Consider the following 22,174-nt stretch of genomic DNA (forward strand, 5'->3'; position numbering starts at 1 on the left):
TGTGAAGGGTTGACTTACTTACTATGGTTATATCAAATGGACACATAATATATCTATAATAAGGGGGGTGCAACTACAGACCATAATGAACAGTCCTGTTAGTTAATGAATATTGATTGACTAGGTTAGAGAGTTTAACCGGTTATTCTTGGATTGTTGGAGTCCACGATCTGTAGGTCCATCGGGTCTCCTTGCTAGCTCACTATAGACAAAATTGAATAATTAAGTGAAGTACGAATTTGAAATGTCAAATTTGGGCTTAAGGGAAAATTACATGAGATATAATTTACAATTGAATAATTAATTTATTAATTAATTATTTTTTAGAGTATTCTTGAACACTAGCATGAAAGTGTTTTTTAAACTTGATTAATATGATTAATCAGAGTTAGGTGTAAAAAAAAATTAATATGTGATATTAATTTTTTTTAAAATTTTCTTTCTAAATTATGAAAATGTTTTTCATAAAAAAATTAATTTATTAATTTTTTAAATTAGTTAGTGGAAAAATCTAATTGTTGGATTTTCCCACTAACTAAGTGGACTTTGAGATGACACTTCCCAAGCTTGACACCTACAGATTACATGCTAGTGAATTTTGAGGTAGAAGACCTGCAAAATGGGATTTTGCATGAATTTTGTCTTTAAATAGTTTGATTTTTCAAATTAAAAAACAAAAAAACTTATGCTTATTTGACCTTTCACTTGACTCTTCCACCAAAATCTCTTTACTCTTTACTTTCCTAGAGTGAAATTCCATCTTCACTAACAAAACGGTCCCACCACCGTGTTCTTCAACCGGAGAATAGCGAGGATTTGCCGTTGGTGGTGAGCTCGGGAGAGGAAGATTTCGGTGGATTCTACAAAGGTTGTAATTTCTAACCCTTTATGCATGCTTATTTTTGTTTTTCATGTAATTAGAACGTTATTGATCATTCGCTTCCGCTATTGCATGCTTTCTTTTTGTTCCAACATGCTAGTTATTGTAGATTTTAAAAAATATTTTTTTCCTATTAACAAATTTACTATAGATTTTGAGAATATATTCACATGTTGTATTTTATTTCGTGGCATAAATTTAGACTAAATTTAAAAGAATTGCTAAAACTATGAAGACTGAAATTAGACGATTAAAATTACATAACAAATTTAAAAGATAGGAATCAAAATATTATTTTAATTTTTTTTAAAGAAAAACAACATTAATGGGTTTTTTCTTTTATGTGATTTATGGATTATGGCCACGTTATCCAATGATTCATTTATGCATCGATCAAACTATTCTTTTCCTTTACAAAACTTTTATTTTATTGAAATTAATGAGTTATAAAGATGTGGTCCGGGGACGAACCAAGTGGAAGCTGATGGGCATATAATATCTTGAGTTCAGCAGGGGTACATGAATAAACCAGTATCACATCCGAATGAGAGAGATATTGAGAACTTGAAAGTATAGTTAAGAAAGATTTATAAAAATTTAAAGTTATTACCTATACCATCAAGGTATATATTCCTTTTCGGTGGCTCAATCAAGAAGCCCTAAATTATGGGTCAAATTTGATAAAATTAGAAGTTTAAACTCTAATTTAATAATACAAGTTTATGATTAAAATGGTTATTTCGTTTATTGTTTAGATGACTAATCCTATAATCTAACTTTGGTTTTTTTTTTTTTTGGATAGATAATTTAACTTCGATTTAAATACGCAATTCACCGGAAATCGTATACGTAAAAAAGAAAAGAAAAAGAAAAAGTGTAAAATGTATATCACGGATTTACTTCCCAGTGCCTTGGTCACTGTCAATGCGCTCGGTTAATCAGTCAAGGTAAAATTCGTATTATGGATATTATTTAAATAAAGAAAAATAATAATCGTAAGGCTATGCAGCGCTACAACCATCTCTTTACGGAACTCTGTTCTCTGAAGGCCGAAAACGCGTACACAGCGAGAAGGTTGAGAGACGAACCCTAGATTTCTTGCGACGCCAATGGCCAACGATACTGCTCACCGGAAACACCGCCGATCTGCTTCCGATGATGACGATGAGAAATCTTCGAAGCGTCACAAACACCGTCACCATCGCCGCCACCACCGACATCGTCACAGCAGCAATAAGAACGAAGAAGAAAGCTGCCGTGACCAGGAGGATAATGTTCCTCCTGTTGCTAATCGTAGATCTCGGCCCGAAGATGACGTCGAGGAAGGTGAAATTCTCGAAGAGGACGAGTCTGGCGTTCGCGAGAACGATAGCGCGATGAAGGAGGTGGATGTGGAATTTGGGAAATTTGAAGCTGATGAAATTTCCGATAGAGTTGACCGGCCCGCTATGGTAAGGTTCCAACCAACACAAATTCATTTCAGTTTGACAAGTTGCTTGCTATTCTACTCGTACATTCTGTATGGCTGCCATGAAATTTTGATAAAAGACTAGGGTTGTTAACTTTTGAAAATCAAATGTACCTTCGAGGGTTCGATTCTCTTAGAGAACGAACGAAGGCATTCTTAACTCTCTGTAAACAACGAACAATTGCCTTTTACAGGTATATATGTATTTTCCTTCGTTCGTGTCAGTTGTCAATTGAGAATTATTTTCTTGTATTTAATTTTAGACTATGATCGAACTTTCATGGTGACGTTTTGTTAGATTTATTCAGTGTTTCTTGCACATGTAAGAATCTGATTACACCTCAAAACACAAGTGAAATGCAAAAGAAGTTTCAGTAGGCGTTTCATTGAAGATTCAGGCTTGCATTTAATTTGTAAGATCTGGTTACGTGTTTACTACTATGCATCTATACTGTCTGACTGTAATTTATCTGGGACTTTGTAATGCAAGCATCTGCACTAAGCACTTACTCTTATTGGGTTTGCAGGAGTGTCATTCAGTGGATGAATCATCTAATATCGATGCTAATTTAATTGTGAAAGTGGGGGCAGGAAACAGTGCTCAAGATCGGAAGACCTCGAAAGTGGACAGTAAGTTCTATAATTTAGGTAAGGACAAAAGTGGCTATCATCTGAAAAAAGACACAAACAAGGAAAACATGATGCTCTATCAAACTGACTCTAGCTGTAAGCACGGCAATGATGGTAGCTTTTCCACGAGTGAAGTGGCTGGAACTAAATACAACAATCATGAACGTTGCCGAGAGGGTCACAGCAAAGGGGATTTTGATCATGAACCTTTGGAGTTAGATGAGAGGCGGCACAAACGAACGTTATCGCCTTCTAAAGGGAGTATTAAGAAAGTAAGCAACAATGGCCACGGAAAGGTGGCAATGGATGGAAGCACCTTGGGGAATGGGAAAAGGCCACAGTTAGAAAGGACTGAAGACAAGTCTCAGGATTTTATGCCATCAACATCTCAGGATCGATTCATTGACACATCAGATTGTAGGAGTAGATCAAGGTCAAATTGTCATTCTAGGGGGCAATCTCAGTCTCGTGAAACAGTAGAAGAGGAGGCAGACTCAAAGAGTAGACATTATCATGGTTGTGATCACCCAATATTTGATGATAAAAGTAAAATTCACAATGACTTGGATGATGATTACACTGAATGTGCTAAGGGAGAGGGAAGGCATCGAAGCAGGGATACGAAGGACAGAGGGAGAAGGAAGATGGATGTGGATGGGGAATGGTCCAAGGAAAATGAAATGGAAAAAAACAAAGATAAAGATAGGGGGATAGATAACCAAAAGCATGATGAGAGAGAGAGAGGTGGGAGTAAGGATAGAAGAAAGGAGACGGAACGAAACAGGAGCAAGGAAAGAGGGTTGGATAGGGATAGGAGGAGGGAAAGGGATGTGGAAAGAGATAGGAGAATGAAGGAAAGAGGTTGGAGTCGGGAAAGAGAGGTGCAAAGAGATAGAAGAGTGGAGAGGGAAAGAGGTTGGAGTAGGGAAAGAGAGGTAGAAAGAGATAGACGAATGGAGAAGCAGAGAGGTTGGAGCAAGGAAAGAGAGGTGGACAGGGATAGAAGAGCAGAAAAGGAAAGATGTAGGAGCACTGATAGAGAGGGCAATAGGGATAGAAGAAGAGAAAGGGAAAAAGACAGGAGCAAGGAAAAAGAAGCGGATTGGGATGGGAGAAGGGATAGGGACAGGGATAGGAATGATGATAAGGCTGAATATAGTGATAGAAATAGAGACAGGGAAAGGGTGAGAGAGATGCAAAAGGACCGGTTTAGGGATAAAGAATTTGATAAGGAGAGACAAGACGATAGAAACAAGAATAAAGCCAGTGACATTTTAAGTGGTAAGGACAAGTATGGGAATCTTGAACATGACTATTTTAAAGGTTCTAAGCAGTCTAGGCATTATGATAATGAATTTGGTCTTGATGGGGGAAGAATTAATGCTGTCGAAAAGCATGGTAGTTTTAAGAGAAATACTCGTGAAGGAGGTGAAGACAAGCTAATGAGGTAATTTTATGTATGTATATATGTATTTATGTATATTGGTTTCCTTTAGCTAGTATGAAGTCTATCTGCTTACAATGGCCCAACTTTTCTTTCTGTATAGTGATCACGATGAGGAGGAAGAGGATGGAGACAGCATGTCATTTCAATTGGCTGATGAAGAAGAGGAGGATCTTAACAGAATCAAGGAGGAGAGTAGAAGACGGAGGCAAGCAATCTTAGAAAAATACAAATGCCAGCAGCTAGAGAAACAAGTAGAGCCTTCTTTAAAGGAATCTGAGAAAGGTAAAGTTTCTGCATTTATTTGAATTGGACTACTTTTTTTTCAATCAGGAAGTTATAGTCAAGCAGAGAAGCCAGCAAGTATGGACTTTCTTTTTGCCAACTTTCTGTGCATGGACTTAAGGTCTCACTCGAAGTTTCCTACTGCACAATCGTAGTACTTCACCCCTCCCTCCCCTCCACTTTCTTATTTTGATGTCAAACAATTTACTGATAGGGAGTTTAGCATCCCACAAAGAGCATGGTTTATTTAAGGTTAGGTTAGTTTGTAAATCCTGTCTGCCTGCAATGTGAAGCACCTCAGTTTGGTTGGTTTTTGTTTTCCTTTTACAGATGAATCTCAAATGGTCTGATAGAGTTTAGGGATTTTAGTAGGTTTGCAACATTGATAGACAGTGTAACTACCTCAGTCTCACTTTAATGCAATGATTTATCTTTGATCAGATAAGGATTCTGCAAATGATTCTTCTCAATCAGAAGCTGCTGCTCATGCTATTCTAGAATCGGTTGATGGGGCGGTGGATGATAGTGTGGCCGACTCATCTTTTGTTGTGGAGAAATCACCACAACAGAATGGAGTAATTGCGTCTGATAAAACTGCTGGTACTAAAGGACTTGGAGAGGGTACTCCGAAGGTGCGCAGAATGCTCTCTTGTATAAGAGGGTAGATTTCTCTCTTTTTAATGAAAATTTTTTCTTAACTTTGAAGTTTTCTTTGAGCTCCATTTTGTGCAATTTTTTTTTTTTTTACTTCTGTAGTTATGCTCTTTATTTTTAGATGATGGACCATTTTATAATTTTAAGATTTATTCATATTAATAACTGCAGGCTGAAGGGTCAGATGGATTATTCTGTGATGACATTTTTGGAGAAACACCTGCTGCAGTACGTAAAATGGTATGAGAACCTATTCTTTTTTAATTTTACATTTTTCCCGTTGCATAAAGGCATTTAGATATTTTTGTTTCCTTGTTGGCAGGGCAAAGGTGATGGTTTGCAGATAGAGAGGAGTGGTCTTCATGACAATTGGGATGATGCAGATGGATATTATAGTAAGTATATGGGTATCACTGTCATCTCACTTGCATGGCTGGCATTTATAAATGATCTATAATTCATTTCTTATTGTAGAAGCATGGCTACAGGATGTGTGATGATATTTATAGTTAAAATGGGAGTCAGATTATATTATGTTGTGTTTAAATTTTAATGATACATCTCATTATAAGTATAACCAGTGTTGATAAACTTGTAGTCTCATACGTTACATGAGTTGTATCGCATGAGTTAAAATGTAATGGAGCTAAAATGTATTAGTTCATTGATTTGAATCAGAACTGAGATGAATTGTGCGATTAGAAGGTTGAATCGTGAAAATCAGAGTGAATCACAACTTCTGATTCAAGTTCTTTTTTTCTTTTTGGTAAAAAAACTTGAAATGAGAAATACGGTCGTCTTCTGTCGGATGGAAAAGAAGGCTACTTTGGATCAGCGATTGGTCACAATGGTTGGAGAAGAGACCGATGACGATTAATGTGGACGCTGGCGATTATCGTGGATGGAAGTGAAAGAAGAAGCAAAGGGAAGAGGGAGGAAAAAATAGAAAGGGAAAGAAGAAGAAAAATCAAAACAAAAAGTCTGAAATGCTAGGAAATGAAGAGATACACACAGGATAAGAAAATAAAAAAATAATGGAGAAAGGGAAAAGACAATGTTGAAATCTTTAAATCAGAAAATTATAAATTAAAATTAATTGGGTGACTCTTATCCTACAAGTTTCTTTGATACCCAAATGTTGTAGGGTTAGGCGGCCTGTCCTGTGAGATTAGTCAAAGTGTGCATAAGCTGGCCTTGACACTCACGGATATCCAAAAAAAAATTTGGTGGCTGTTCTTTTGTCGACTCTTTATTGACAATGTTTTTTAAATGTTCTCCCCTTCTTGTGGATACATGCATACCACATCATATAGGTTTATTGGTTTGACATTTCTATTTTTTTCTTCTCTATATGTTTTGAAGTTATTTACTTTTTTTTTTTATTAAAAAAAAAATCTATTTTATAGTCAACTATTTATATTTATATCTCAACATTATTTATGAAATTGAAACTCACGATACGTGATACACCAAAGTTTGATTTCTGATTATGATGCTCATTTTGCTTCGTGAGTTAACAAATCTTGAGTATAACCATTGACAAACACGTCCATGGGATCCTTGGTCTTGCTTTAGCCTATTCAGAATCTTAATCCTGTTAACTTATATGAAGTTTGCATCTGGGCCTTCAAAAGGAGGAGTATTTGCACCTCTGTATGATGCTGTTGATTTTAATATGAGTGACATGTAAATTAATAGATTTCTGATAATCTTTGTAGGATCATCAATAGGTTCTCTGGTATTCTTGTGAAGTTGTTGACTGGTTAGTTTCATTTTTTTATCGTCTATGCTTGGAGGGTTTGAAGGAAATGGTTGTAGGATTGTTAGTACAGCTAGTTTTATATGTTGCTTGTTGCCTAGCCAGATGTGACCTAACTTATGAAATTGAGCGGCAGAAGAAACTGATCACTTATTTTAATAAACTTGGTGCAAATGTACATCTTTATGTGGCTCCTATAGCTTATCTTCTCTTTTGACCAACTGGAGAAATCTTTTGTACTCCTTTGGTTTGGGCATATTTCCCTTCTTTTGTAACTTTCACACATCAACGAAATTTGTTTCTTAAAAAAAACTCGTTGCCAATGTTTAGTTTCTAAATATATATGTTTCATTTGAAAATGTTTTTAATTCATTTAGTCCTTCCTCATTTAACTTTTGTGTTGAATATAGACTATCGATTTGGTGAAGTGCTTGATGGTCGGTATGAAATTGCTGCTGCTCATGGCAAAGGTGTCTTTTCAACTGTAGTCCGTGCAAAGGATCTCAAAGCTGGTCATGGCGAACCAGAAGAAGTGGCAATCAAAATTTTACGTAGTAATGAAACAATGTATGTTTTGCTTGCTTATTTCTAGTGATGCTATTGTGGTGTTCATTTTGTTGCATGTTCAAGTACTTGATGTTCTCTATTGCATCCTGTGATGTACAGGTACAAGGCTGGTCTGGAGGAGTTGGTCATATTGAAAAAGCTAGTAGGTGCAGATCCAGATGACAAGCGTCACTGTGTTCGTTTTCTTTCAAGTTTCAAATATAGGAATCATCTTTGTTTAGTTTTTGAATCTCTTCATATGAATCTCCGTGAGGTCTTGAAGAAATTTGGGCGCAATATTGGCCTTAAGCTAACTGCTGTGAGGGCATACGCTAAGCAGCTTTTTATTGCCCTGAAGCATTTGAGAAACTGTGGTGTTCTCCACTGTGATATAAAGCCGGATAATATGCTGGTACATTTTCAAGTTTTAATTCCATTGAATTGGTCAATCTTTTCTTTCTCATGATGCTTGATAAAATTTTCAGGTTAACGAGGGAAAAAATGTGCTGAAGCTTTGTGATTTTGGTAATGCCATGTTTGCTGGTAAAAATGAAATCACCCCATACCTTGTTAGCCGGTTTTATCGTGCACCTGAAATAAGTAAGTTTTTTTAGTTCAACCTTTTCCATCTGTTGAATCTGGCGGTTAAAATAGAGCACCTATTTTTATTTTTTAGGTGTTACTGGGCATTTATTTCTCCAAGTAAATTTTAATTTGCACGTTGCAGTTTTAGGGCTGTCATATGACCATCCAATGGATATCTGGTCTGTGGGTTGCTGTTTGTACGAGCTCTCTACAGGAAAAGTTCTTTTTCCAGGTCCTTCTAATAATGACATGCTGCGCCTACACATGGAATTAAAAGGCCCTTTTCCAAAGAAGATGCTTCGTAAGGTACATAGATTTGTCCACGGGACAGGACTTTTATTTAATATCATTGTCTCTGAGTTACAAGTTAAAGTTATATTTTTCTTGCTACTGATGTTTTTTCCCCTCCTATTGATTTTTACAGGGAGCATTTACTGACCAGCATTTTGACCAGGACCTGAACTTCCATGCTTCTGAGGAGGATCCTGTAACCAAAAAGGTAGTTATTAACTTAACCCCTTTTCCTGATTCCGGGTCTAAAGCCAATCACTTCTTTGTCTTGTTGTGTCACAGAACTACTCTGCTGCTATATGATAACAATTTATTCATATTTTCTGCACATCAAAGATTTTTGAAGCTAAGCATATACCATACATTCAAAGGTTTTAAAATGCTGTTGTGTGTGTGAATGGTATTGCATTTTGAATGTGCCGCTATCTATGACAGCCGTATCTATACTGACTGAGATTTGAATTCTACTTTTGCAGACCATAAAGCGAATAATAGTCAATATAAAGCCTAAAGATATTGGATCAATTATTAGGGGATCTCCTGGTGAAGATCCAAAGATGTTAGCCAATTTTAAGGATCTTCTAGACAAAATTTTTGTGTTGGATCCAGAAAAAAGGATGACAGTATCACAAGCATTGAATCATCCTTTCATCACTGGCAAGTGATCAATGTTGCTGCTTTTATGACACCAGCGTTCAGTAGATTTCTTGTAAATTATGACCTAATTCATACAGTTTCTAATCACTTGGTATTGCCAGTCTTCTTTATGATGACCTAAGCTTCTGGCACAATTATGGGATGATTGAATTCAGAAGGGGTCATATTGGTCAGGAGTGGCGGGGTCTTTCAGTCGAATGTACTGTTTCTATTGTAAGACAACTTGCTGAAAGCGTTTCTTCCCCTTGTAATCATTCTTGATTGTGGCCATTATGAAAATTTTGTTCATACTTGCTTTCCCAATTACTTCTTTTATTTTGTACTTGAAACACCATTTCTGCAGTTGTGCTTGGGAGGAAATTAGTGAGGACAAAAAAATCTATTTAGTTTTAGTGCTTTGTTAAATAAAATTTCTTCTTTTTTCTAAGATGGTTTGTGGTTTATATTCAGTGCTTAATTTTTATTTTGGTTATTACTTTATAGTTTTCCTTACTAATATGGTGGCTGGCAAGATGTTATCTTCAGCTGTCGTCTATCTCCCCACCTCTTTCTCTCGAGCCATTTTGTTTCTTGCTTTCAGGTTCTTAAGTGTCTAATATAGTTTTTCCTTCAGGATGTCTGCTTCTGCTCTGAGAGAACCTTCCAGTGCTTAAGTGATTTACAGGCACTCAGGAGAAGGTACCTTGGTTTGTTTTATTGGGAGAAAATTGCGACAGCATTGATATTAGTTAATAAATGTCTGTCTAGTTTATTTTCCTCGAGGATGCATGAGTATTTATAACTATGATTTGTTTTTCATGCAACACCTAACCTACCACCACTGTGTGGTGGTTGGGCACAGGGATATGCTAGCAATCTATCAGGGAATGTACAACCTGAACTTTTATGTATCACCTCTTTATATTATTAATCCATGAATAATATTCTACTTAGTGTGCATGCTATTGTTGTATATTTCCATTGGAACATTTTGAACTATTGATTTTATGATTGTAGTATCTTTGAAATGTTGCTTGGCAGTATCGATTTCGTGCTAAACTATTGTAGTCTTCAGAATTTATTTGGCATCTTTAGTTTGAATGAAACCTAATGATTGGATTGTGCTGATCCATGATATAGTCGTTTATGGAGGCACTTGCATTGGAGAGGTTAACTGCTGTGGCACCATGTGAAGTAGTGTTGCAGTGAGTAAAGCAGTTTATATACGTTCTTGTTTCTTTTTGTTTTGTTTTTCTGGCTTTTTTTTGTTGTTTTTTTTAATACATGTGAGATTAGAGCCTAGAAGTTTACTTTTTATAGCTTCATTGTCTTATTAAGATTTTGTTTTCTTTTCTTAGGGCAAACTGCATATCATCCCCATTCTCTTGTAAGTACTTCCAACTCCATACAGCTATTGCAAGGTTATTTATTTTGTATATTTCTTAGAAAGAATGCAATGATGCAAATTAATGAAAATATCAAGGATAATAGTCCAATTTCCTTTCTGTTTCCAGTATATGATAAATATTTGTCTTAAGCATAAAAATTTGATGATAATATGAAAGCATTAGAATTCCAGTGTTCCTGAACCAAAAGGCATTGCATGAATGTGACATAAATAGAAGATTTAAGATGGTAATGAGAAATCTAACATATTTAAGGAAGTTTTACTTTTATCATTGAAATGTTATAATGATTTAAATTTCAATTATAAATTTTATTAGAAAAAAGGTGTGTAGAAAATAGTGAAACTATTTGTATACCTGTTGAATAAAAACAAATTTCAATTAGAGATGCATGAATACAAAAGGATGATTAGCATTGAGCGATCAACCCAAAAACCCTCTGCAATTCTTTCTAAGGTGAGATGAAAAGGTACTAGGAATCATAAGTTCTAGTGTGTGGCAGGAATGTTGTAATTAGGATATTTTTGTAAATTTCATTCCTATCTTCTAAATTGTTGTTTCTCCCAAGTCATAAGAAACGCTATGAAAGTGCACATCACAATTTGATTTCTGTGCCACTTAAATTAGTTGGTTAAGGGAATAATTCTACTCAATTCTTGAGGGAACCTATTCACAGGGTACCGTGATTCTTTTGTTATTTATCCAGAAAATGCCAATAGGATTCTTATACGTTTAATCCTTGAGTGGAACTCACGCGGAAGTGCTTAGAAGCTTTAACTTACTTTAGATGTAGAGTTTGAATTTTGAATTATGTTATTATCATTTTGCCAACGTGTGAGGTGGGGGGAATCGAACTTCTTACTTCGATGTTGATTTTACAAACACTATTTATTATCTTTATAACTCAATAGTAAATAATGAATCAATTTTATAAATAATATTGATGAAGTAAATTTGATTTTATTAGACTTTTTAAAAATTTGAAGTCTGGGATAAACATTTATGTCTGAGACTTGGGGCGACCACGGACTTTAAAAATAAGACTTTAGAAGAAAGCCTGTGACAAGTCACTTCTAGATGATTCAACATTTTGGAAGAGGAGTAGAAGATCGAAAATCAAATGACCTTGTGAGATGTCTTTGTTTCTGTTTAGTGTTGGGATTTACAGTTATGAACACAACTGGACCTGGACCACATTCTTTGGTGCTGTGACTTCATGAGTGGTGTCTGGAATTCTTTTTTCCAGACGTTTGGTATGATAAGTGTTCGTCATTGAGAGATGTCAGTGCTATGATAGAAGAGTTCCCTCCCCAATCTGCCTTTTGGGGAGAAAGGCTGGTTTCTCTGGCTTGCTGGAGTGTGTGCTGTTTTAGGGGTTTTGTGGGGCAAACGGAGCAATAGGATATTTATGGGAGAGGAGAGGAATCTTAGGGAGTTGTGGTCCCTTGTTCGTTCGTTTTCATGTTTCTCTTTAGACTTTGATTTCAAAGACTTTTTGTAATTATTCTATAGGGTGTTATCTCGCATAGTTGGAGTTCCTTCTTGTGAAGGGAGTTTCCCTTTTTGTGGAATTGTTTTTTTGTATGTCTGTGTATTATTTCACCTTTTTCTCAATGAAAGTTGTTATTTTCATCAAAAGAAAAAAAAATTGTGGACATGAGCAATGAAGTTCTCTGTTTTGACGTTGGAGAAGTCTTTCTATTGGGTGCTCGTAATGAAGTTCTCTGAATGAACGTCAGCATTCCTTTCAATTCTCTAATACTCTGTTTTGTGTAATTGTTTCTGCACAAGTGAAAATTCCTGAAAGTGGTTGGAGATTTTTTACGACCTCCACCACTATTGTTACTTTGACACTTGCATTTTAGATGATTTCAAGATTTCAGACAATGTGCGTCTGGTGTTTGTTCAGGAATAATCCCTCTAGCTCAAAATTCAAATTGACTTGTTTATGCTCATAACCTTATATCGTGACTGCCTGTTAAAAAAAATTTCTTATGCCAAATTCTATCAGATTCTCATTACGATTTTAATATTTGTAATGACACATTGGAATTATAATTTGATCAATGGTTCTGTTGCATCTGCTTGTCACATTGTGCACATGGTATATTGTAGTTTGTGCATGAAAGACATGCGTATAAATTTAAACTTTTCTTTGTTCTTCATGCCTATTGATAGACAGGTCTTGCTGTCTTGTGGATTTGTTAGCAGAATATCTTTGATATTGTTATGTTATTCTTGTTTCACATTTGTTTGCTGTGTTTTCTTCCAATCAAGCCTAATTTCATATGACTTGGCTTATTTCATCCATTGTCATCCTCTCAGTTATTTTATTTTTTATTCTTCTTCTAGATACTTGTTATACTAGTATTATGGATACTTAATTTTACTGCATTTGAGATGAGTGTACGCTAACTAGTCTCCGCTCTGATTAATGTCAGCTCTATACAGGACTTGTTTCTGTGGCTGTATGTGTGTGTGTGTATATATATATTATTTGTTATGGCTGCCTGAGGCCTAAGCCTTATTCACTGTTGCTGTCTATCCAGCAGTAATGTTTGTCAACAGTCTATTTGGATTGATTTTGAAGTGCTTAAAAATAATTCTTTCCTTGTATATTTGAGCACGTCTAAAGTCAATCCAAACGTAGCATAAAGCTGATACATAACAACAATTTCATCTCCAATGAGGTGTATATGGCTGTATGTAATCTGAAGCACCGTCCCTCTAAGTAATATTCCCGGAAGCAGGATGCTGGTATTCACTTTTCCCAGGGATTATCTCGATTAGCTTTCTGTTCATCAGAATTGACCACGATCTCGGAAGATTTTAGTTCATTTAGATAACTAAACCACCGTTATGTCAATAAACTGGCTGTATTATTATAGATTTGTGGAATGCTGGACGGGCTTGGGAACTTGGCCGTGAAGTAATGACAAGTCTTGATTGGTCATATGCTCCAAACGTAGGAAACTTTTCTTATACCACCACAATGCATGCTCCTTAAATTCCATTATTAGTGGCGTTGCCTAATAGTTATTGGGGCTTTCTAGAAAAATCTACAATTCCAAGGTATTCAGTGATCTGTAAACCGTGTTCTTTCTTTAATTGTGTGGGTGTTTAATTCCAATCATTTTTTTACCAGCGTAAATGACACTTGTAAACTGAGCAGATTCATTTCCATAGGCTATTCATATGAGATGGCTATGAAGAGTAATAATTATCTTTCAACCATTTAGTGGATATGAGACAATCTAATTCCTGCGCTTCGCCGCTAGTCCCTTGACGAGGAAGTCAATAAGTAATGGATTTCCCCTTCGTCATTAATGGTATGGGCCCCTATCACATTCCATGCCATTGTTATTCGTTGGAATTTTTCACAGCTATCCTTTTCATAGTAGCATCTATCAATCTTGCACCCACGACCTTTTTTCAATATTACTCTACGTAAGAAATAATGTATATATAAATATTTATTGGCTTTGAGATTACTGATTTTGCCTTCATTCTCACAATAATGTATATATAAACAAGGCTATACCATTCTAAAGTCACAATCTAGCATAGAAGGCAACATACAACGCCGTAGAAAAATAAGAGATAATTGACCTGTTTTTGAGTATCATGAAAGTTCATTGTTGGTAAGGTTTCACCTTCAAGAAACATCTCTCTTTGGTTCCTATCAGATCCCCAATGACTAACAATTTGCTCTTCGAGTTTGGTATTCTTCATCTAGGATGAACCTTTACTATGTACTAACTCAATGTCTAAAAGATATTTCATTTGTGACCGCATAGAAAAAAAAAAGAAAAGAAAAGAAACGAAAAAAAGATGACAGAGAGGAAACCAAGGTCTAAAGGCACGTTTGATTACTATTTAGATCTTTGTTTGATAATTATTTGGTTTTTGGTTTTTGGTTTTTAAAAATTAGGTCCTTTTTTTTCTTCCTATTTCTTACAATGGTTTGCATCTTCCTTTAAGTACAATGGTTGAATTTTTAATCAAAATTTAAAAATAAAATAAGTTTTGAAAAGTTATTCTTTTATTATTTAAATCATTGGTAAAAAATAGATAACATTAGAAGAAATTTGAATGTGGAAGTGGTATTTATAGACTTAATTTTTAAAAATAAAAAATAAAAAATCAAATGGTTGCTAAATGGGGTCTTGGATTTTGGTTTTAAGTTCTTTAAAATTGTATTTGCTTTCTTACCTATTTTTTATAATGATCTTCAACTTTTAAAAACATCATAGGAAAAGAAAGCACAAGAATCTATAAGAGGAAGTGATCGTTTATAAGTTTCATTTTGAAAAATAAATGATCAAATGGTTATCAAATGAAGTCAAAAAATAAAAATTCGTGGTAGAAATTTTTATCCATTTTAATTAGAAATTTTTCCTCAAACTTGTTTGTTATTTAAAAATTTACCAATTTATTTTACATAACATAATAATAAAAAGGCTATTTTTGGTAGTAGTGAAAATTACGAAACTTGACTATAAAAGGGGGTTAATGACAAAATGAGAAGGAGAAAGGGCATAATTGTAATCCACGGGTGCCAGAGGACTAAAAGTGTAAATTTATAGTATTTCGTTGATATTTTGGTTTTAAAAGCAAGAGGCAACATCCGTGAAATTTGTTGTTGCGTTAATCGTCAGAAAAAGTCGTTGAGAAAACTCTTGTAATTTGCCTGCATACTTGGATTTGCATTTACAGCAAGACTGGTTGGCGTAATTGACCCAATCACCTCTCCTTTCAAAAAATAAAAAATTAATTAATAAGGTGATAAGTCTATCAATAGGAAAAAGATGGTTTTGGTATCATTATTTTAACCTTTTACCCTCCATTGACCTCAATTTTCCCACTGGGACATGTGAATTTATGCACCACCCAGCAGAAAACAGATTTTTCTAATCATTACGGCTGATACGTTAAAGTCGTAACCAAGGAATTATGGGCGATAGGTATTTTGTTAGGTACGAAATATTATTGGACAAGTTCAGTTGGTCTTCTTGTCTTCATAAAAGTTGATGAAAAAGTTGATTCCATTTTTCTTTATTTTTACGGTAATCATAATAATTTAATTGCATCCATTCTTTTCAATCTTTACTACAGGTTTTGACAATTTTCGTTGAAAAATGGGAAAATCCAACACTTTCTAAGAATATGGGTTCATTGGAAAGACCCTTCTGCCCGTTGTTTACTCTGATCTTTATTTTGTGTTTTTTACACGCCAACCTCGTCAAACCATCCCCTTTTTTCTTACACGTTTCATGTACTTGTAATTATTACGACATTTTATATCTAAATTTTGTCCGTTCTTGTGCCCACATCTGAAATTGATATATATACACACTTGTTGACTATCATAAATGTGATCATCGATCATTAAGAGAAGAAATTGGTATTTAATATTGACTGATGGGAAACTTTTCTCGTTTTCACTAATTACAGATCTTGAATCTTGAAATTTATGGTACTAAATAAAAAAGTAATTTAAACGATTTAAACATCATTTTTTCTTCCGCGCATGAAAAATGATTATCTAGAGAAAGACCCAATTCAAAATAAGGCAACTTGGTAGTTGATGAATTATAAAAAACTGCAGATTTTCAAAGACCTAAAGTCTAAACCTGTCTTTTACTTTTATGTTCCTTTTGTGTTCCATCTGGCGTCCAAGTGGCTAACCCCCATAATTCTCCTATTGACGTGGCTGTGTATTTTAAGCCTCTTTCCCTCCAAGAAAGGAGAAGTTGTCGGAGTTCTCCTAACAAAGATCTCTCGGAAACATTCGGACATTTTACATCATGGGAAAGAAGCTTGATGCACTGCTGGGAAGAAGCTTCAAGACCACAAGGTTCAAAGCTCTTGTTAATTTGGCCATATCTCGGCTCGCTGTTCTTGCAAACCAGCGCCAGGTTAGAGCCTCACATGCTCGTTCTGATGTAGTTCAGTTGCTGCAGCTTGGCCACCATGAGAGAGCCCTCTTTCGGGTAAGAACATTTGTTTTTCTTTCATACCTTTAAGCTTGGGTTTGGGCTTCATAACCTGTTAAATTTCCGTCCATATTTTCACAAAAGAAGCATTGAAATGTCCCTAATACAAAGTTTTTTGACAGGTGGAGCAAGTGATTAAGGACCAGAAACTGCTGGATGCGTATGCGATAATAGAGAGTTACTGTGAGGTTGTACTGGAAAGAATTAAGCTACTTGAACATGAGAGGTTGGTATATGAAGGTGTAAATGTGTAACATTCGCTTTCTCTTTTTTCCTTTTGAGTTAACTCGTGATTTCCTTGAACATAACCTATGGGATTGGGTCTGATTATGATTATGTAGAGAATGTCCAGAAGAAATTAAGGAGGCAATTTCAGGTTTGATTTTTGCATCTTCTAGATGTGGGGATTTCCCAGAGCTTATAGAGATTCGTTCAGTTATTACAAGTCGTTTTGGGAAGGAGTTTACTGCTCGTGCTATTGAGTTACGCAACAATTGTGCTGTTGGTCCAATGGTATGTTATGCTTTGTTCTGATCATTTCAATTGAAGGGCTGGTGCTTGTGTTTTTATACCAATTTTCCCTTGCTGTTTTCACTGAATGATGTGGTAATCTTGGGGTTTTTCAGATAGTTCAGAAGCTGTCAGCTAGGCCATCGAGCTTGGAGATCAAATTGAAGTTACTTAAACAAATTGCTTCTGAACATGGCATTACTTTGAAAGATTTGGAGGCTTATGAAGTTTCAACTGAGGTATGGCATGTAATTAATGAGATAGAAAGTAGCTATCCACAAAAAAGTTTGAGTTATTGACTGCCTACGAAATAGATGCAGGAGAGAGTTGTGGCAGAAGAGAAGAAGGAACAACCACAGCAGGAAACCAAAGTGGAAAGTGTTTTTCAGATTTTACCTGAAGAGATAGAGAAAGACGATCGGTATGCTGATTCAATGAGAGGAAGAAAGAAGTACAAAGACGTGGCAGATGCTGCTCAGGCAGCGTTCGAGTCGGCTGCTTATGCAGCAGCTGCAGCAAGAGCTGCTGTGGAACTCTCTCAATCTAAATCACTCGATCATGATGACCTGAGTAGTCCGAGTTCAAAACCAAGAAAATCCACTGAAACTCTTGAATCCAAGAACGCTGACATGGAATTGAAATCAGAAAACAAGGAAACTCACGGTGGAAGTACATCTATAGAAGCGGAAGAGAGTGAAAGTGGAATAGAATCGAAGCAGCCAATATCTTCTTCTAGTTCGGAAGCAGGGGATGCTAGTTTAAAGGAAAATGAGATTCCAATTGAAGCAATAAATATAATTGATTTGCTGGAGAAGGATTTGGCTTTTGACGAGAGTGACGTTGATGCTGGGAATGGAGAAAGCAGCAGTTCAACTCTTGAGGAGAGGAATTCGTGCTTTGAGTGTCACAAGATCGAATCAGAGTCTGCAGAGATCACAGCAAACAATGACGAATCTGATAACAAAAACACTGCACAAAACTTAAGCATAGGGAATGAAGCTGTTATAACGACAATAGATGTCCGTGGGCACTGAGGAGCTTGAATATATTGCATCCTGATTGACTCTGTTTAAAGATAATAAATTTTGTAATTAGGATTCATTTATTTTAAGAACCTTAAGCTTGATATAGTGTGCAAATATTCAAATTAGTTTTCCTGAACATCTACTTTTTTGTCCGTTGAAATGGTATAGAAATAGTTGGGAGTTTATCAACTTTGCCCCCTCCCTAAAGGCATATAAAATTCTCTTCACGTAGGGATTCATCTAGTCATCTTAACTCTCGAGTATATAGTTACGATCTTAGTAACTTATTGTCTATTCAATTCTGGTTTATAATCTCAGTTTCCTCTTCGTCTATCTCAGGCATGGAACACTGATTTCCTTATTTTCCTCTGAAATGAATCTTTATTGGGCACCCATGAGGCTAAAGGCTGTACAACATAGTGCAGATGAGAAATGAATCTTTCTTTTTGAGTTCATACAACAGCAGAGACCATCACTCTCTTTTATTGCACAAGGATTATAAGTTTAGTTCACAGTCAATTGAGGGAAAGAACCTCACTGACCAAGTTAATATGAGAATACGGTAAAAACCCATTCTACAGAAGCTAACAGTGTCATGGACGGCGGTTTCTTTACGCAGTACTATAGTAAATAAATGGTGCCTTCAACTTTGCATGAATCAACAAAAAGCAACTTGATAAGTATTCGTGATACAAAAGCCAAGCTCTAGGCAGACAGAATCTACTTGCATTTGCCTTTAAACACGGACTGAATAAAGAAAAGTAATATAAGCAAATCATGCTGCTCTTACTGTTGGATGCCCCAGTTTATGGTATCACTCACTTTCCCCTGGGCCTTTTTCGATTTTGTGGTAACATGTCGCTAAATGATTGCAAATTCACGCCCACATCTTCATCGTACTCAATGCCGAGTTCTTCCTGCAAGAATACAAAGTAGTTTATCTAAACAACTCTAATAAAAACGGGGCATAGCAAAATAACGAGAGGGAACCTTAAAGTCCTTTAGATCCTTAGGTGAGTTCTCAGTAATAGCATCCCATATATCTTTGAACATCCTTTTTCGTTTTCGCCACTGGCTTAATTTCTCAGAGAATATCTGCTCAATTGCTTTGCGGTCTTCTGGGCTCACCAACGTTACACCTCCGCGCAATATTTCCAATTTGTCTTCCAATTCCTTAACCTGACAAGCATTTATAAAACAAGCCACTTTTTGAGACATTAACACATAAAGAGGGTAACACAATCAATAATGAGAATGAAGTAAAGTTACAGCTATCTGATTTAGCATCTATACACCTCCTTTCTGAGCATAGCTTCTTTTTCCCGCATCTGTTCCAGCGTTAAGTTTGACTGCAACGTTCGGATCTCTGTTTCAAAAGATCATGACACTATTATTTTCATTTCTCCAAACTTGAATGCCATAATTGAAATGGCTTAAGTGATGCATAACATTTACATTATTGAGGATTGCTTAGAAATTCACGAGTTTCATTACCTTCCTCAACCTGGCTAATAACCTTTTTATGCTCGTCTAGATGTTGCTGCAGTTTGGCGTTTGCTTCCTTCATCTGAGTAAGTTCCTCGCTATTGGGGATCTGGAATTGGTCTTGCCGAGCGATATATATCTTCTGCTTGCCATACTCCTTGAAAGAAATCCGTCCACTATCGGCGAGGGCATCCAGTGCCTTTTGCACCGCCGTTTTCTTGAGGTTGAACTTTTGTAATGAATCAGCAGCATTTTGAGAGTTTAATGGACGATTTTGCTGAACAATACAAAAATACGGCAAATTCCGTTCAAAAGAAAAGCACAAAAAACCTCACCAAAGAATAAAAAACCGACAATAGTGGTGCACGAGAGTTTCATAATGAAACTGCAAACGCACAAAACAGCGAAATGAACGTCCACGGAAACAAATCGCTCCTTGAGAAAATAACATGAGTTCTAAATAGTGTTTTTGTTTACCCAACACTCAATCGAGGAAGATAGTAAGTTCTTCTATGTACAAATTAGGGTTACAGCTAAACAGCAGGAAGATATAAGTACAACACAGCGTAAAACCTCGCTGCAATAAGCGCAGAAGAGAGGAAACGACGACACAAAGGCACTTGAAGAATAAGCAAGTAAACCAGTGAATCGAAGAATTACAAACGGTTAATGGATGAACAAAGAAATCAGTGAAGCATAGTGATGAAACAAGTACCTCATTTACGAAGTTGAGCACGATCGCTGGAAATTTCAGGAACGAAGGAAGTTAGGATTGAAGGATTTAATTCTACGTGAAGACATCATAAATTCAAAATTGAAATCAAAATCATAATTAGGAAATCATATGAGCAATAGTTCAAAAGATCGATGCGAGTGTTCACCTTCTGCGCTATCGGATTTGGGAGCCATTGATGGGGTAAAGTGCAGAGAAATGGGCGGGAAATTTTGCCAATGCTTTCTCTTGCTTCTTCGGGAAGCCGAAGTATAAAAGATATCTTAAAATAGGATTTTTAAAAATAATATATATACACGCATACAAATAATTTTCTAAAATTGTAAAATAGCAACAATTTTAAATATAATTTTCCTGTTGTTTATTATTTCAACTCTACCCTCAACAATTTTAAATATAATTATATTATTTATATATATCGTGACATTACAAATTTAATTGTATTATGATGAATGTTCATTATTCGATATACGTGTAGTTTGATTGATATTCCGAATATAGAGTATATCAGACATATTACTGATATACGTGTAATTACGTTCAAAATCATAATGATAAAACAACATAAATCATTCTTTTTTGTTATATTTGCAAGACTAAAAAGACCATTACTAGATTTGCAAATTTATTTATTTATTTATTTGTTTATTTTTGCTATTATTGCCATTTTCCCTTTCTGTATCCTATTAATATAATATATCAATGGTAGACGAACATGAAAACAAAGTGAAATATCCCTTATCTATCCTTCTTTATTATGTTGTTATGGTATGCTCTGTGATATGGCTAATCACAAATCAGTATGCAAACACTTACTAAAAAAAGGTTGGATGCCATCAATTTATCCTTTATTTAGTTAATTCTTTTTTTTATTATTATAAATGGATGATAAATTTAATTGAAAATAAGTGATAAACGTCAATTTTTTTAGTGCATGTGAAGTATATGAATTTGTACATTCGATCCCATGAAAATTAGTAAATGTATCAATAATTATCATTGAGTTATATACTCAATTAGTGATAAATATCTATCAATGATTGATTGTGATACCACATCGATACACATAAATCGTTGTTTGCGTCTATTTTGTCATACATGTTAACGCACATTTTTTTGTAATATGGATAACATCATTTCAAATGTATATTGGTATACTATATATGGGTGCTAAAAAAACGACTCAAATGGACGTACTAGATCAAATAGGACCAAACCAACTAGATTAGTTTGATTTTTATGGAAGTTTTGGCTTTCTTGGTTTATCTATTTAGAAAACTGTGAGGTTTGGTCTCGGTCATCAATAATTTTAGGTAATATGTAATTTTAATAAGAACGAACCGAACCTAGTAAAACAATAATTAATTTACCTACCCTCCCATCTTAACTCTCGTTTAAATAATCTAACTTAGAAATTGTCTACTTAAATAACTTTTAGCCTCCACATAATAAGTAAATAAACTAAGAAATAACGAACAAGATATCTTTTTGAAAGATGTGTGATATCGAAATTTGGTATTAATGGTGAATTTATAATTTTCGGGATAGAATCAAACAACAGCCCTGCAAAATATAGAAACCCACACTAGTGTAGTGCTTGGTCACTAACACTCCAACAATCAAATCAATGATTGTTTAGAGAGAGAGCTAGAGAGTATAGAAGTTGGAATGTATGTTAGCGTATTTCAAATGTCACGAGCCCTCTCGATTATATAAAAATGGATTTCGTAACAGTTATTTGACTAATTAACTCCTAGGATCATTATTCAAGTCATCATTAACCATTGTAGATCGTGGGATTTATTATACTAGTAACTCAATCATGCGCAACAGTACAATAC

At 35.3% G+C, this 22,174-nt stretch overlaps 3 protein-coding genes across 8 annotated transcripts; 2 read left to right on the forward strand and 1 right to left on the reverse strand.

Annotated features, from left to right (window-relative positions):
* Nucleotides 1-1,874: 1,874 nt before the first annotated feature.
* Nucleotides 1,875-12,276, forward strand: LOC120081407 (serine/threonine-protein kinase prpf4B). 5 transcript variants are annotated; one of them, XR_005482809.1, is made up of 17 exons: nt 1,875-2,331; nt 2,876-4,425; nt 4,526-4,707; nt 5,149-5,339; nt 5,533-5,601; nt 5,684-5,756; nt 7,531-7,687; nt 7,787-7,829; nt 7,941-8,078; nt 8,152-8,266; nt 8,394-8,557; nt 8,676-8,750; nt 9,019-9,199; nt 9,301-9,412; nt 9,813-9,877; nt 10,319-10,383; nt 10,537-12,276. XR_005482809.1 is itself a non-coding variant. In XM_039036249.1 (13 exons), exons 1-13 carry the CDS (start codon nt 1,990-1,992, stop codon nt 9,318-9,320), a joined length of 3,411 nt encoding a protein of 1,136 aa, XP_038892177.1. In that variant the 3' UTR covers nt 9,321-9,626. The 5 variants fall into 5 exon arrangements, 1 of the variants encoding a protein (XP_038892177.1); XR_005482810.1 differs by having other exon boundaries at nt 7,950-8,078; XR_005482807.1 differs by having other exon boundaries at nt 1,990-2,331; nt 7,787-8,078.
* Nucleotides 12,277-16,114: 3,838 nt separating this feature from the next.
* Nucleotides 16,115-18,506, forward strand: LOC120082250. Of its 2 annotated transcripts, none has more exons than XM_039037531.1 (5): nt 16,115-16,577; nt 16,703-16,806; nt 16,922-17,093; nt 17,207-17,329; nt 17,411-18,506. In XM_039037531.1, the coding sequence occupies exons 1-5, from the start codon at nt 16,392-16,394 to the stop codon at nt 18,122-18,124; spliced, it is 1,299 nt and encodes a 432-aa protein (XP_038893459.1). In that variant the 5' UTR covers nt 16,115-16,391; the 3' UTR covers nt 18,125-18,506. The 2 variants fall into 2 exon arrangements, with proteins under 2 accessions (XP_038893459.1, XP_038893458.1); XM_039037530.1 differs by having other exon boundaries at nt 16,123-16,577; nt 17,405-18,506.
* A 235-nt stretch (nt 18,507-18,741) lies between these two features.
* On the reverse strand, nt 18,742-20,583 carry LOC120082251 (homologous-pairing protein 2 homolog). Its single transcript, XM_039037533.1, has 6 exons — nt 20,482-20,583; nt 20,316-20,341; nt 19,610-19,877; nt 19,411-19,481; nt 19,106-19,294; nt 18,742-19,032 (listed from the first exon to the last, which is right to left on the reverse strand). The coding sequence occupies exons 1-6, from the start codon at nt 20,507-20,509 to the stop codon at nt 18,934-18,936; spliced, it is 681 nt and encodes a 226-aa protein (XP_038893461.1). The 5' UTR covers nt 20,510-20,583; the 3' UTR covers nt 18,742-18,933.
* Nucleotides 20,584-22,174: the final 1,591 nt, after the last annotated feature.

This window comes from Benincasa hispida, chromosome 7, assembly GCF_009727055.1.
Source record: "Benincasa hispida cultivar B227 chromosome 7, ASM972705v1, whole genome shotgun sequence".
Classification (NCBI taxonomy): Eukaryota; Viridiplantae; Streptophyta; class Magnoliopsida; order Cucurbitales; family Cucurbitaceae; genus Benincasa; species Benincasa hispida.